General features: G+C 44.4%; 1 protein-coding gene across 1 annotated transcript; it reads left to right on the forward strand.

The window, feature by feature from the left end:
* Positions 1-3,242: 3,242 nt before the first annotated feature.
* On the forward strand, positions 3,243-10,719 carry LOC139458512 (fap1 adhesin-like). The gene is made up of 6 exons (XM_071239948.1): positions 3,243-3,421; positions 5,754-5,945; positions 6,062-6,169; positions 6,257-6,664; positions 8,139-8,270; positions 8,748-10,719. The coding sequence occupies exons 1-6, from the start codon at positions 3,243-3,245 to the stop codon at positions 10,717-10,719; spliced, it is 2,991 nt and encodes a 996-aa protein (XP_071096049.1).
* Positions 10,720-15,084: the final 4,365 nt, after the last annotated feature.

Here is a 15,084-nt window from a genome sequence, read left to right on the forward strand (position 1 = left end):
GACGAGCGAACGCTTTAACCACTAGGCTACCCGACCGCCCCCTGACAAGCGAACGTGCCATTTTTCACAGAGCGCTGTAACGCTATATATCTTAGCGCTATAAACGATCGCAGCTCCCATGATGTCATAGTGCTAAGGTCGCTTTGTGGAGCGGGAAACATAGTGCTAACATTATCACGTCTTCCCGAGGCAAGGGAGTTAACTGACTATAAAAGTCAAGTGGAATCTGGACTTTTAGAGTCAGTTAGCTCCCTTGCCTCAGGGAGATGAGACTATGCTTACTTACGACAATCTTAGAGCTAAGATCGCTTTGTGGAACGGGCTCTGGATAACAAGGTAATCCTCCAGATCTCCATGGCTGTCATACATAGGTTCATTTCAAGGTTTTGTTTTTGGTGTGTTTTTTAGTTTCCATCATTCATAAACTTTAACAAATTGTCAGATTTATCATCCATTGCAGCTGTGTATGACGTCTGCACAAGTACCTGTGTCGGTCGCGACAAGGGCTACTACGGCTTCTGCGGCGACTGCAGGAAGTACGTCGTCTGCTACGAAAACATGTCGGTGTTCACGTGTCCAGAACCTCTCGTCTACAATTACGTCACAGCGAACTGTGATTGGCCAAAGAATGTGCCGAAATGCGCGTAAGTACTGACGTCATGGTATTGTCACGTTGCCGCTGTGGGGCCGGCATATGATGATGATGATGATGATGATGATGATGAGTATTATTATTATTATTATCATCATCATCATTATTATTATTATTATTATTATTTCTGGGTTGGCGGGGGGTTTAAACGCCGCGCTCCAGTGATCGATATAGTGAGTAACGATCAACGCCTCCGGGGATTCCAACCAGGAATCCCAAGGCAGCCGGGCATATCATGTCTTGATTTACGAAATAGTAGCGTATAAAGTAGCGTACAACGTCTTTTAGGCTGTACAGTGAGCTGGCATCTTGTAACTGTAAAGGGATTTTCGAAAAAACAAAGCTTTGGGGGAATCCTACGAGTTCAGGTTTGGTTCTCAGAGACCAAGGGATATACTCGGGAACCCATGAATCTGGCTGTGCATGGCTATGGATAGACTAACATCTAGTCTCTGAAATGAACCTATTTTACAGATGAAAAACAGTTGTTAAATTCTAGTAATATAATATAATAAAAATGAGCCTAAAGATTATCTTCATTTTCAGATAATGTAGTAATCTAGACTTGCCAAATATTATAGACTGGCGTACTTGTATGGATATATTTGTTTCAGGGTCTGTATGACAGACTAGGCTATGGGACACAGGGCCACTGTTGCGCCTGTGCCCCCCTGGTTTGATAAAGAAATGTAGACCGATGTTTTAATTTATCCACATGTATTGATGTTGACTTAGTATTAATATTAGGTCTCTGTTGATGCAATGCAATGAACATTTGATTTCCTAGGACAACATTACAAGGACCTGTAGCCCGACTAAATGAAGCTGCAGTAATTATCACGTCGGCAACTACAACATCGTCCAGAACAACATCACCTACAACATCTCTAGCGACGCCTCCTACTACTTCTGTAACAACACCAGCAACTACCTCTGCTACAACATCCCCAACTACCACTTCAGCCATAACATCAGCAACTACGGTTACTACCTCCCCTACTACCTCAGCTACAACCCCGCCAACAACCTCAGCTACAACATCTGCCACAACGTCAGCAACCACGGTTACTACCTCCCCTACTACCTCAGCTACAACCCCGCCAACAACCTCAGCTACAACATCTGCCACAACGTCAGCAACCACGGTTACTACCTCCCCTACTACCTCAGCTACAACCCCGCCAACAACCTCAGCTACAACATCTGCCACAACATCAGCAACTACGGTTACTACCTCCCCTACTACCTCAGCTACAACCCCGCCAACAACCTCAGCTACAACATCAGCAACTACCTCTGCTACCACATCCCCTACTACTACTTCAGCTACAACATCTGCCACAACGTCAGCAACTACGGTTACTACCTCCCCTACTACCTCAGCTACAACCCCGCCAACAACCTCAGCTACAACATCTGCCACAACGTCAGCAACTACTACGGCTACGACCTCTCCTACTACTTCAACTACAACCCCTACAACCTCAGCTTCAACATCAGCCACAACGTCAGCAACAACCTCTGCAACTTCTACAACTACGTCAGCTAAGCCTTCTGCCGCGATACTAAAAAGTACATTACATCGTTCAATTTGATAAACCCCATTGAACTTTAAAGCTACTCTCTCGAATTACTGAAATGGCACCGTGGCCCAATAGATGGAGCACTGCAAATTCCACAGTATGATGCAAATTGCCTTTTTTTCTCGTGTGTTTCACACCTCGATGCTCAGCTTCAGATGCTGGCTGCGGGCGGAAGAAAAGCCTGCCTCATGCCAGGACCGATTCACTATCACAATTTGAAACAAGCGGGTGTTCTTTAAAAAAAATTATCCATATATATAGTATACATGCATATGCAAAGTTTGCTGTATCGGTGTTGAAAGTTTGAACGACCCTGAGCACAACAAACATATTAAAGATAGCTTAATGCCGTATAAAGAGTAAGGATAAGAAATTATGGATGAACAACTTCTTTATTACAATTAATAAAAGAAAGAAGTTGTTCATCCATAAATTCTTATCCTTACTTAGTACTCCAACTTCTAAATGCCTATCAAAGAAGAAGTCGTATCAAGACCTTGGGGCAGTCGTAAATAAGGGTTGCTATTGAGGGCATTCCAACTATTGCTATAGTATTGCGATAGTTAGAAACACTAATGCCATACATTTGAAAAATAGGTATTATTTCGGTAATATTGTGATAGTTTGAAAAATACCCCTAACTCCCTGTAACCTTACATGCATTATTAACATGGTGACAAAGGGCAACACCTGCGCCAGCTACAGCAGATTGTCTGTTTGTTTGTTGTTTAACGCCGCACTCAGCAATATTCCTGCTATATGACGGTGGTCTGTAAATGATCGAGTCTGGACCAGACAATCCAGGGACTGACATCAGGAGCATCGATCGGGGGTTTCCATAATGGTAACACGATGACATGCATCAACCAAGTCAGCGAGTCTGATCACCCGATCCCGTGTATAGATGACGGCGTTCCTATAAGCAAGGTTATATTAACGGGGTCTGGACTAACGAAGTTTCACTGTGTCAATTTGGGTTACCATGACTACGACTGTTGACAGATATCATGTCGTGTACACAAGACGGGTGTGCAGGGAAACCACGAGGATATTACCCAGACTGCTCGGACCCCTGCCGGAAGTTCTACATCTGTGGCGATGGAAACAGCATGAGCGTGGACTGCCGCCCATTGCTGTACAACGCTAGGAAGGGTCAGTGCGACTACAACTCCGTCAACAACTGCGAGTACGTCATCCCAAGTTTTTCTCCAGACCCTAGAAAATAAATAACCAAATAAATCCAACACAAGTCTAGAATGATTTGGCAAGTCTAGATTGGCTCAGCTCCGCGAAGTATTATTGTTCTTGGCTCCATTTGCATATTTTTTTGCGTTTTTGCACATATATAAAAAATGACTTTATTTCTGGGACTAAATGTCAGTCCCGGACTAAATGATAGTTCATGGACATGCTACACAAAGCGAGCGTAACTCTACGACTGTCGTAAATCTATGTTTATGTAAGGGAGTCATTACGGTCACAGCGTAAGATCGCCTTGTGCAAAGTGGTCCATGTCATCTGCAAAGTTGCACTGCCACATTCGTTCGCTTGTTTGTTTGTTTGATGTTTAACGCCGCACTCAGCAATATTCCAGCTATATGACGGCTGTCTGTTAATAATCGAGTCTGGACCAGACAACCCAGTGATTAACATCATGAGTATCGACCTCCTCAATTGGAATACCATGACATGCATCAACCAAGACAGCGAGCCTGACCACCCAATCCCATTATTTGCCTCTTACGATAAACATGGGTTGCTGGAGAACATTTCTAACCCGGGTCTTCACGGGTCACATTCGTAAGCCTATGATGAACTATATTATTACGATAGATCGTAACTTTTTATGGATTGCGACCCAGGGCCTTGTTTCATAAAGCCATCTTAGTGTTACGATGATCGTAAGTACCATACCTTAACACTGACTTACGACAGTCGTAGGGCTAAGAAAATCTTATTATCTCTGCTGGGGCCTCTTGGTCTAAGTCTAGGTCGAGACATTGTAGTCAAACTGAGGTATTGTCTGTATGACTGTGTAATTTGGATAATCGTTGTCTGTAAACAATTAATTCATGTGTTTAAACAGAAATGCGTCACCATTAGCTGTCGCTGTTGCCGTTACATCCCCAACAACGTCTGTGACAACTAGTCGTGAGTATGATTTTTATACTTTACTTTGTTACTCTAATGAGTGAGTGAGTGAGTTGGGTTTAACGCCGCTTTTAACAGTATTCCAGTTATATCGCGGCGTGTCAGCTTAATGTGGGAGGAAAGCCCCAAGTGATGCAGGTCTTAGACGTTTACCACTTCGGTGAAACCCACGAGCACGGGTATGGTGCTGACAAATCTAGAAACATAATCGGGGCGAACCGGGATTGGAACCCACAATCATAGGTTTCTGGCATGCTCAAGGGACGAAACTTTGCACAGCGAATTGCGGCGCCTTAGACGACTGGGCCACCCGTGCCCCCGGAGTTGTAAGAAATTTAAACGGTAGCATGTGAAAAGTGTAGGTGGGAAGGGAGATAAGCTTCGTCCTGTAATCCGACGGATAACGTTTGTTTAGTTGGTTGATTGTTGTTTATTGTCGCACTCAGCAATATTCAAACTATATGACGGAGGTCTGTAAATAATCGAGTCTGGACCAGACAATCCAGTGATTGACATCATGAGCATCGATCTACGTAATTGGGATACGATGACATGCATCAACCAAGTTAGTGAGCCTGATCACTCGATCCCTTTAAGTCGCCTCTTACGACACGCATAATCGCCTGTCACAAGCATAATCGCCTGTGACGGCAAGCAAGGGTTGCTGAAGACATATTCTAACCCGGGTCTTCACGGTTGCTCGGATAACGACATCAGAAGTGGGGTTAACTGCCCTGTAGGAGCATAGTGAATGAGTGCGTGAGTGAGTTGGGTTTAACGCCGCTTTTAACAGTATTCCAGTTATATCACGGCGTGTCAGCTTAATGTGGGAGGAAAGCCCCAAGTGATGCAGGTCTCAGACGTTTACCACTTCGGTGAAACCCACGAGCACGGGTATGGTGCTGACAAACCTAGAAACAAAATTGGGCTGAAGCGGGATTCGAACCCACAATCATAGGTTTCTGGCGAGCCCAAGGGATGCAACTCTGCAAAGCGAATCGCGGCGCCTTAGACGACTGGGCCACCCGTGCCCCCTGTAAGAGCATAAAGGGTGACGAATATACAAGGTCATTGGGCGTGCATCCCACGGCAAGTGTAGCTTACAGACTGCGGCGTATAGTGAGTGAGTGAGTTTGGGTTTAACGCCGAAAGTCTTGAACGTATACCAGTTTGTTGAAGTCAATAAGTAGGAATATGTGATGAGTAAGGATCAAAAACAGGATGAACCTATGATTCGAATGGACGGTCAGTGGATCCTGGAAAAGTTAAGGGACGCAACCCTGCGCTGCGAATTGAAGAGTCACGCTCTATCACGTGTGTCTCTGGGAATACGACAGCAGAGTCATTAATATTTTTCCACATTCCAGAAACTACAACCTCACCTACTACATCAGCAACAACCTCGGCCACCACTTCACCTACCACATCAGCCACAACTTCGCCAACAACCTCGGTGACTACTTCAGCGACCACGTCTGCAACGACATCTGCCACAACATCAGCAACAACCTCGGCTACCACATCAGCAACGACCTCGGCTACCACATCAGCAACAACTAGTCGTGAGTAGCTAATCGACCCTTCTTGTTTTTTGTTGTTTTTCGGGACTGAACTAGACGTCAGTAAACAACCTAGCATTGCCATTGTAATGATGATGATTCTTCCTCTTCTTAAGCAACTACCTCAGCAACGACATCCTCAACAACTTCAGCAACAACGTCCCCAACAACCTCAGTAACTACATCCCAAACAACTTCAAAGACAACATCTGCAACGACAAGTCGTAAGTACATACATTCATTTCTTAAACAAACATGCACACATGTATAAAAAAAGCTCTTTTAATACTGTGATTTCATATCGCCATCAGCCACAACATCGATAACAACCTCACAGACAACCTCAGCAACCACCTCTCCTACAACCTCGGCCACAACCTCTGCTACAACCTCTGCCACAACCTCAGCCACAACCTCTGCCACAACCTCAGCCACAACCTCAGCCACAACCTCAGCAACAACGTCTGCCACTACATCAGCCACAACCTCTGCAACAACGTCTGCCACAACATCAGCCACAACCTCGGCCACAACCTCAGCCACAACCTCAGCCACAACCTCTGCAACAACGTCTGCCACAACCTCAGCCACAACCTCTGCAACAACCTCAGCCACAACCTCAGCCACAACCTCTGCCACAACCTCTGCCACAACCTCAGCCACAACCTCTGCCACAACATCAGCCACAACCTCTGCAACAACGTCTGCAACTACAAGTGGTAATTACTACCTCATTCTATTGGATATCCGTCATTAATCATTAACCAGGATATGATATGGTCCAGCTTAGATCTTGATGTTTGGACTTAGTTTTGTTTGTGTTTTAGTCAAAGGTGAGTTGGTGTGGTTTTCAGATTGTTGTTTTTATGTTCTTTGTACTTCATGTCTTACGCTTGGTTTACGGATTCGACAATCTTAAAAATCGACAATTCAGAAAAAACATAAATCAGAAAGGGTTTTTTTTCTACCGACGATGGTAATGACCTCATTGACAATAAAAGCGACTTTGAAGCACCGCTGTCAGATTTACTTTAAAAAAATATTTATAATAACCCTAACCAGATTTCGGTTTTTTATTACCTGCCGGAACAAATAAAAATTCGGGTACATGTATTTTATTTCTTTCGACCTACCGACCACATCAATATCAGTCAACCAAAACAATAGGCCCTTATTAGCAATGAATACCTAACACAAAGAATGTTTGAAGTTTTCCTCCTTAAGAATCTCTGTACTGGAGTGAGTGAGTGAGTATTACGCCGCTTTTAGCAATATTCCAGCAATATCACGGCGGGGGACACCAGGAATGGGCTTCACACATTGTACCCATGTCAAGAATCGAACCTGGGTCTTCGGCGTGACGAGCGAACGCTTTAACCACTAGGCTACCCGACCGCCCCCTCGGCAGTGGAAGATGGCAGGGGACCTCTTCCAAGGGTAGTAACGTTGCAGTTTAAACATTTCGGAACGCATTGGGCGGCGTTTCCAACAAACATGTTCACGATATCGCCTTCTCTTTACTTCAGCTACCACATCTGCAACAACGTCAGCAACAACCTCACCCACAACGTCGGCAACCACATCTGTTACAACTAGCCGTGAGTGTTTGAATTATCAAGAATGATTAAAAACATATCATTTTGTAAACTGATAGATTTCAAAATACGTGTATAGACTCAAAGGAGTTTTGTCCCTTTTATGTATCAGGATCCGCTGATCGATTTGCCTTGCTGATGAACCTTGGTCTTTCACTATATCCACGTATGTCTGGTTTTATCAAATCAACGACCTGCTTAACTTGGGGCGTTCTCGCACACTTTCATTTCACTGAAATACAGTTGCTTGCTTGTTCGTTCGTTCGTTCGTTTATTTGTTCGTTTATTCGTTCGTTCGTTTGTCTGTTGTTTAACGCTGCACAATATTCAAGCTATATGTCGACGTCGGCCAGTAAATAATCGAGTTGGATCAGACAATTCAGTGATTGATATTACGAGCAACGTCCCACTACGGCGTTGATATCAGGAACGTCACCGGGAGTGACTTCCCTGTTCCAGACAGTCACCTCTTACGACAAACATAGGTTACGGAGGTCCGATTCTGACCTGACAGTTAAAATCAGGGATAAACTAAACTCCCCACCGCCAAAGCGTAATCCCTCATAGGAATTAAATGTATTTTCTTACACATTATCAGCTACCACGTCGCCAACAACATCAGCTACTACATCCGTGACGACTTCAGCAACCACGTCAGCTACTACATCCAGGACAACATCTGCGACCACTTCAGCGACCACCTCTGCAACAACATCAGCTACCACAAGCGGTAAGCAGGGAAACAACATTATCAACCAGCTTCGAACCATCCTGGACCCACTTGCACAAAGCGATCTTAGCGCTACAACTATTGTAAGCCTATGTTAAAGTATGGGAGTTACGATCATCTTAGAGCTAAGATCGCTGGTGCAAGTGGACCCTGGGTGTACTTGTAGCCGAGTGATAAGAGGCGTGCGGGGTTCGATTCTGTATATGGGTACAATGAGTGAATCCCCATCATGATATCTCTGGAATATTTCTGAAAGCGGCAGACCCGGGTTCGATTCCCGACATGGGTACAATGTGTGAAGCCCATTTCTGGTGTCGCCGTGATATTGCTGGAATATTGATAAAAGCGGCGTAAACCCATACTCACTCACTCACTCACTCTGAAAGCGGCGTACAACAATACTCACTCCATCCACTCGTTCAGTGTTTGAAATAGTTGATTGTCTGGTGCTAAGTGTTGCATGTTTCTCTTCTACAGCTACTACGTCTCCCACCACATCAATTACAACATCTGCTACCACGTCACCTACGACTTCACCTACGACGTCTATAACAACCTCTGCTACCACATCACCTACAACTTCAGCAACCACGTCACCTACAACTTCACCTACAACATCAATAACAACCTCTGCTACCACGTCACCTACGACTTCACCTACAACGTCAATAACAACCTCTGCTACCACATCACCTACGACTTCACCTACAACATCTATAACAACTTCTGCTACCACATCACCTACGACTTCACCAACAACGTCTATAACAACCTCTGCTACCACGTCACCTACTACGTCTGCAACCACGTCACCTACGACTTCACCCACAACGTCAATAACAACCTCTGCTACCACGTCACCTACTACGTCTGCTACCACATCACCTACGACTTCACCTACAACATCTATAACAACTTCTGCTACCACATCACCTACGACTTCACCTACAACGTCTATAACAACCTCTGCTACCACGTCACCTACTACGTCTGCAACCACGTCACCAACGACTTCACCCACAACGTCAGTTACAACCTCTGCTACCACATCAGCTACTACCTCTGCTACCACGTCACCTACGACTTCACCTACAACGTCAATAACAACCTCTGCTACCACATCAGCTACTACCTCTGCTACCACGTCACCTACGACTTCACCTACAACGTCAATAACAACCTCTGCTACCACGTCACCTACGACTTCACCTACAACGTCAATAACAACCTCTGCTACCACGTCACTTACGACTTCACCTACAACGTCAATAACAACCTCTGCTACCACGTCACCTACGACTTCACCTACAACGTCAATAACAACCTCTGCTACTACATCTCCTACGACTTCACCTACCACGTCACCTACAACTTCAGCAACCACGTCACCTACGACTTCACCTACAACGTCAATAACAACCTCTGCTACCACATCACCTACAACCTCTGCTACCACGTCACCTACGACTTCACCAACAACGTCAATAACAACCTCTGCAACCACATCAGCTACTACGTCTGCTACCACATCACCTACGACTTCACCCACAACGTCAATAACAACCTCTGTTACCACATCACCTACAACCTCTGCTACCACGTCACCGACGACTTCACCTACAACGTCTGTTACAACCTCTGCAACAACATCACCTACAACTTCAGCAACCACGTCACCTACGACTTCACCTACAACGTCAATAACAACCTCTGCAACCACATCAGCTACTACCTCTGCAACCACGTCACCTACGACTTCACCAACAACGTCAATAACAACCTCTGCTACCACATCAGCTACTACATCTGCTACCACTTCACCTACGACTTCACCTACAACGTCAATAACAACCTCTGCTACTACGTCACCTACGACTTCACCTACCACGTCACCTACAACTTCACCTACAACGTCTATAACAACTTCAGTAACCACGTCACCTACGACTTCACCTACAACGTCAATAACAACCTCTGCTACCACATCAGCTACTACCTCTGCAACCACGTCAGCTACGACTTCACCAACAACGTCAGTAACAACCTCTGCAACCACATCAGCTACTACCTCTGCTACCACGTCACCTACGACTTCGCCTACAACGTCAATAACAACCTCTGCTACTACCTCTGCTACGACTTCACCTACCACGTCACCTACAACTTCACCTACAACGTCTTTAACAACTTCAGCAACCACGTCACCTACGACGTCACCTACAACGTCAGTTACAACCTCTGCAACCACATCACCTACTACGTCTTCAACCACCTCAGCCACGACTTCACCAACGACGTCCAAAACTACCTCCGCAACAACGTCCATAACAACCTCAGCAACGACGTCAAAAACAACATCGCCGACAACATCGGCAACCACAACGGACCCCTTCAACTGCGTGTACTCCTGTCCTGTCGGGGGTGCCACTCAGGTGTATGCGGTCTGTAATTCGGGTTGCTTCATTTATTGTGTCGACGGAAACGAGATCAGTCGTAACTGTGCAAATTTCAATTTCATGTCCTAGAAAAGAAAGACTATATTATTCGCTATATAAAGTAGCCACATTAATTCAATAACTAACCGTGTTGGAGTCAACAATAAACTATGGGACTTTCGGCCCTAGACAGGCTGTTCGAGAAAGACACGGATGACATGAAGACATGAATGTCGGATTCTGGTTGGCTGAGACCCATTCTATTATTTTCAATGTATCCCGCTAACATGTAAAGAATATCCTTAAGTTCCTCGCTAGAACTGCCGAACTGTTGACATTACATTTGCCACATACCAACCCAAATTTTGTATCTCGAATTAATTATGTTAGACGCCATTCTCCGGAATTTTACGATATTTTCCGAATAAAACAGATCAAGGGGGAATAACTCTATGTTTGATTTCTGTCGTCTGCTATTTTTCGAGTGAGTCAGTGAGTGAGTGTGTTGGGTTTAACGCCGCATTTAACACTATTCCAGTTACATCACGGCGTGTCAGCTTAATGTGGGATGAAAGCCCGAAGTGATGCAGGTCCCAGACGTTTACCACTTCGGTGAAACCCACGAGCACGGGTATCGTGCTGACAAACCTAGAAACATAATCGGGGCGAACCGAGATTCGAACCCACAATCATAGGTTTAAGGCGTGCCCGAGGGACGCAACTCTGCACAGCGAATCGCGGCGCCTTAGACGACTGGGCCACCCGTGCCCCTTCAGTGTGAGGAATCGAACGCGAACGCTTTAACCACATGGCCCCCACAACAAATAAGTCAGTAACACAAGGAGCAATGTAAGCCTAGTGACACAAGGGATAAGGAAATGGATTTTCGCTCACTTGACTCACCCGTCGTCCGACGTATCCGATTTTCAATATGGCCACGGAAGCCATATTGAAAAACCTATTTGTGTTCATTACTCATTTTTGATCAAATTGGAAAAACATTCTCGCACTGTAAACATTGTACCTAATATAAAAGAAAAAGTTGACGGAAGATGCTGAAGCGTCAGGTGATTTTTCCCACGAATGATGGCACCTAAATTCAAATGGTTTGAATCGGATTTTCACACATTGAAAAAAAATGTATACATGGCTACACTCTTAACCCAAGTGTTCTTCTACTGAACACTAGACAGAACACATGAATATAACACTTTTAGAACGCGTCCATGTGTTCTGAAAATATTCTGAACGTTGATGTTCTCGGCCCAGAACAGGTGTGTTCTACAAACATATTTATAACGTTTCAACGTGTTCTGACGATGTAACACTTTTAGAACGTCTGTAAAGATTCAGAACACTACACGTTAAAATCAGACACGTGCTTCCACAGTACAGAAATATAATAACACATAGATTTAGAGTGTATTACTTAGTCATTTTTGTTCACACTGGAATAGAATTTGGTTCATGAGTAGTTTGTATTGGGGCTCTACATGGATGTTCCGTCTTTCACTATATTCTCAATTTAACTTTGATTTGACCTTCGCCCTTTTGACCATACTGAAAGCTGAAACATTTTATGGTAATTAGTAAAACATTTTCTTTCAAAATGTAATCAAATTTAATGTATGTGTACTTAGTGGTACGTATATAGCTAGAATTGCAGACAGAGTTAAAAAGCTATTTATGGCTAGTACTCGTCAGGTTTTACACAAAATGGACTCAAATTTGGTATTTGTTTAGTTTGTTGTGGGATTCAACACGTTTGAACATCTGAACACCAATACTGACAGCAGCGTTTATTAAGTGTTGACTACATATCTAGATGAGCTTAAGTGACGTGGCACTATTTTAAGAATATAGGCGATCTCCGACCAAAAAAGGTGTATTTGCGCCCAACAAAAACTGTTAATTGTACTCATATTACTTATTACATATCTTGACGTTACTTTGCTCAAAAGCTGTTTGACCAGGGTTACAACATTCAAGGCTTTAGTTTTCAGAACGTTTATGGTAGACACGAGGAGGACATTCTAAATTTGACACATCGGTGACCAAAATGATGCCATTTCCTATTTTGACTTGCACCATATGTAAGTGTTTGTTCAGGTGAATACTTGACTCGCCCTTGCATGTGTTTGTGACGGGTGCCACCGGTGGGGTAGGATACTCTCACCTTTTCGCGAACGACAGGTACCAACACTATTTGATCGTGGTTCGTAAACATATACACCTGTGAAGATCCGGGGTAGAATAGGTCTTCAACAACCCATGTTTGCCGTAAGAGGCGACTATGCTTGTCGTAAGAGGCGACTGACGGGATCGGGTGGCCAGGCTCGCTGACTTTGTTGATGCATGTCATCGTATCCCAATTGCGTGAATCCATGCGCTTGATATCAATCACGGGATTATCTGGTCAAGAATTGAGAATTACAGACCCTGTCATATTGCTGGACTATCGCTGGGTGCGGTGTTAAACAACAAACAAACAAATAAATACACGAGAATGGTGTGATCGGGATCGTACAATGGAGGATGTGGTCCGAGTCACAACAGAGAATCTCATCCAAGTGCTTCCCAGATCAAATATATCAAGACTCATTGATACAAAAAGTTACAAATAACCGAGGCTTGTATTTTATATAATACATAATGTACACATAACTACAAAGCAATGGTAGTGTGTGAGTGAGTGAGTTTGGTTTAACGCCGCTTTTAACATTATTCCAGTCAGTGTGGGAGGAAAGCCTGAAGTGATGCAGGTTTCAGACGTTTGCCATTTCGGTGAAACCCACGAGCACGGGTATGGTGCTGACAAACCTAGAAACAAAATTGGAGCGAACCGGGATTCGAACCCACAATCATAGGTTTCTGGCGTACCCAAGGGACGCAACTCTGCACATCGAATCGCGGCGCTTTCGACGACTGGGCCAATGTTATTTGAGATTTCACACTTATCATGTTGGAATATATCACATCAACTCTGGATATACTATTTTGTGATGAAATAAAATATAAATGTATGTTAGCTCAAATATTTCTAAAATATTAGTCAAACGTCGGTACAGAGAGCAAACGAATAATCATACGCCAAGCTGGTACCCGAATGTGAGTGAGTTCGTAGGTCTTCGCAGCCCTTTGACCTATATCACGGTCCCTGCTCCATTTGCAGTCTAGTTGATGGTGGCGTTGTACAAAGGATCTTGGCACTAAAGTGTGTACTACTAAAGTGATTATAACCTCCATACCTTAACATAGACTTACGACAGTCGTAGAGCAAAGGTTGTTTTGTGCAGCGGCACCCACGACGTCATAAACACGACGTGTGAAACTGGCATACTTTTAGGATTACCATAACCTCTAGGTTGATATACAGTTTACTGTTTGTGTGGGGCAACAGAGGTGGTATTTGGTGTTAGGGACTTCATCGAATTTCGAGTAACGTTCTTTTAACCTTCACCTCAATTTCAGTTACTGAAATGACTCAAACAGATAGTTCTCCAAAACAAATGCTTGTAAAATGTTGTGTTGGTGAATAAGATAATGAAATACTTAAAATGATTACAAAATATTTATAAGAAAAGAAAGACAACAAAAGACAAGAGCCGTTTTGAACTCTGAACCGCAGACGAGCGCAGGAAGACTTTGCACGATTTTCACACGATTGTGTCATTCGCGCACGCGCGAAGAGGCATTTTGTCCTCAGTCGTCAGTCGAGTCGGCACGAGAGAGCACGTGGACAGCACACGTGGTGAGTTTTCTGATGAACATTGCTACTGTTAATTGATGAAATCTTGCAACATGTCTGAACAAAGCATCATTTACGTTAGCGCAATACCTGAAGAATTTTTCAACAAAGAATTACTAAGCCGTACTGCTGACATCCTTTGCATTGAAGGAAAATTCGACAAGGAATGTGTGTTCCGGTATTTGGAGAGTAAGAATCTCCATAAGAGCGTCGAAGCATTTGTCCGTACGTCCATGATACAGAAATGGGCATTAACTTTCAACGACAAGTCGGCCCTGGAGGAACTGTCAAAGTTATCCCCGTTCAGTTCGGAGGGTTCTCGCTACAGCGTCTCGCCCCACCAGGGGGCTCAGTACGCGCTCCGCATCCATCGCCTTCCTCCGCGAGTCCCCGACACACTCGTCGCCCATGCGCTGAAAGAATACGTTGACAAGGTGGTGAAGATAACGAGAGAGAAGGTCGACTACAAACGCCGCAAGCCGCGAGTTGTTCGGAACGTTCTGGTTGAGATGAATTGGTTTCAACTCTGCAAACTGCCCCACCGGATTGAAGTCCAAACACACGAATGTCTTATTACCCTGCGAGACAGGGAGTCTATGTGCCTCTACTGCAAACATATTGGGCACATCCG

Source organism: Haliotis cracherodii, unplaced genomic scaffold (assembly GCF_022045235.1).
Source record: "Haliotis cracherodii isolate W230 unplaced genomic scaffold, xgHalCrac1.p SCAF_13, whole genome shotgun sequence".
In the NCBI taxonomy this organism is placed as follows: domain Eukaryota; kingdom Metazoa; phylum Mollusca; class Gastropoda; order Lepetellida; family Haliotidae; genus Haliotis; species Haliotis cracherodii.

Coding starts and splice junctions, on each gene's coding strand:
- LOC139458512 (XM_071239948.1), top strand. CDS start 3,243: ATGTCGTGTACACAAGACGGGTGTGCAGGGAAACCACGAGGATATTAC. Junction 6,665..8,138: donor AACGTCTGCAACTACAAGTG/GTAATTACTACC, acceptor ACACATTATCAG/CTACCACGTCGCCAACAACA. Junction 8,271..8,747: donor AACATCAGCTACCACAAGCG/GTAAGCAGGGAA, acceptor TCTCTTCTACAG/CTACTACGTCTCCCACCACA.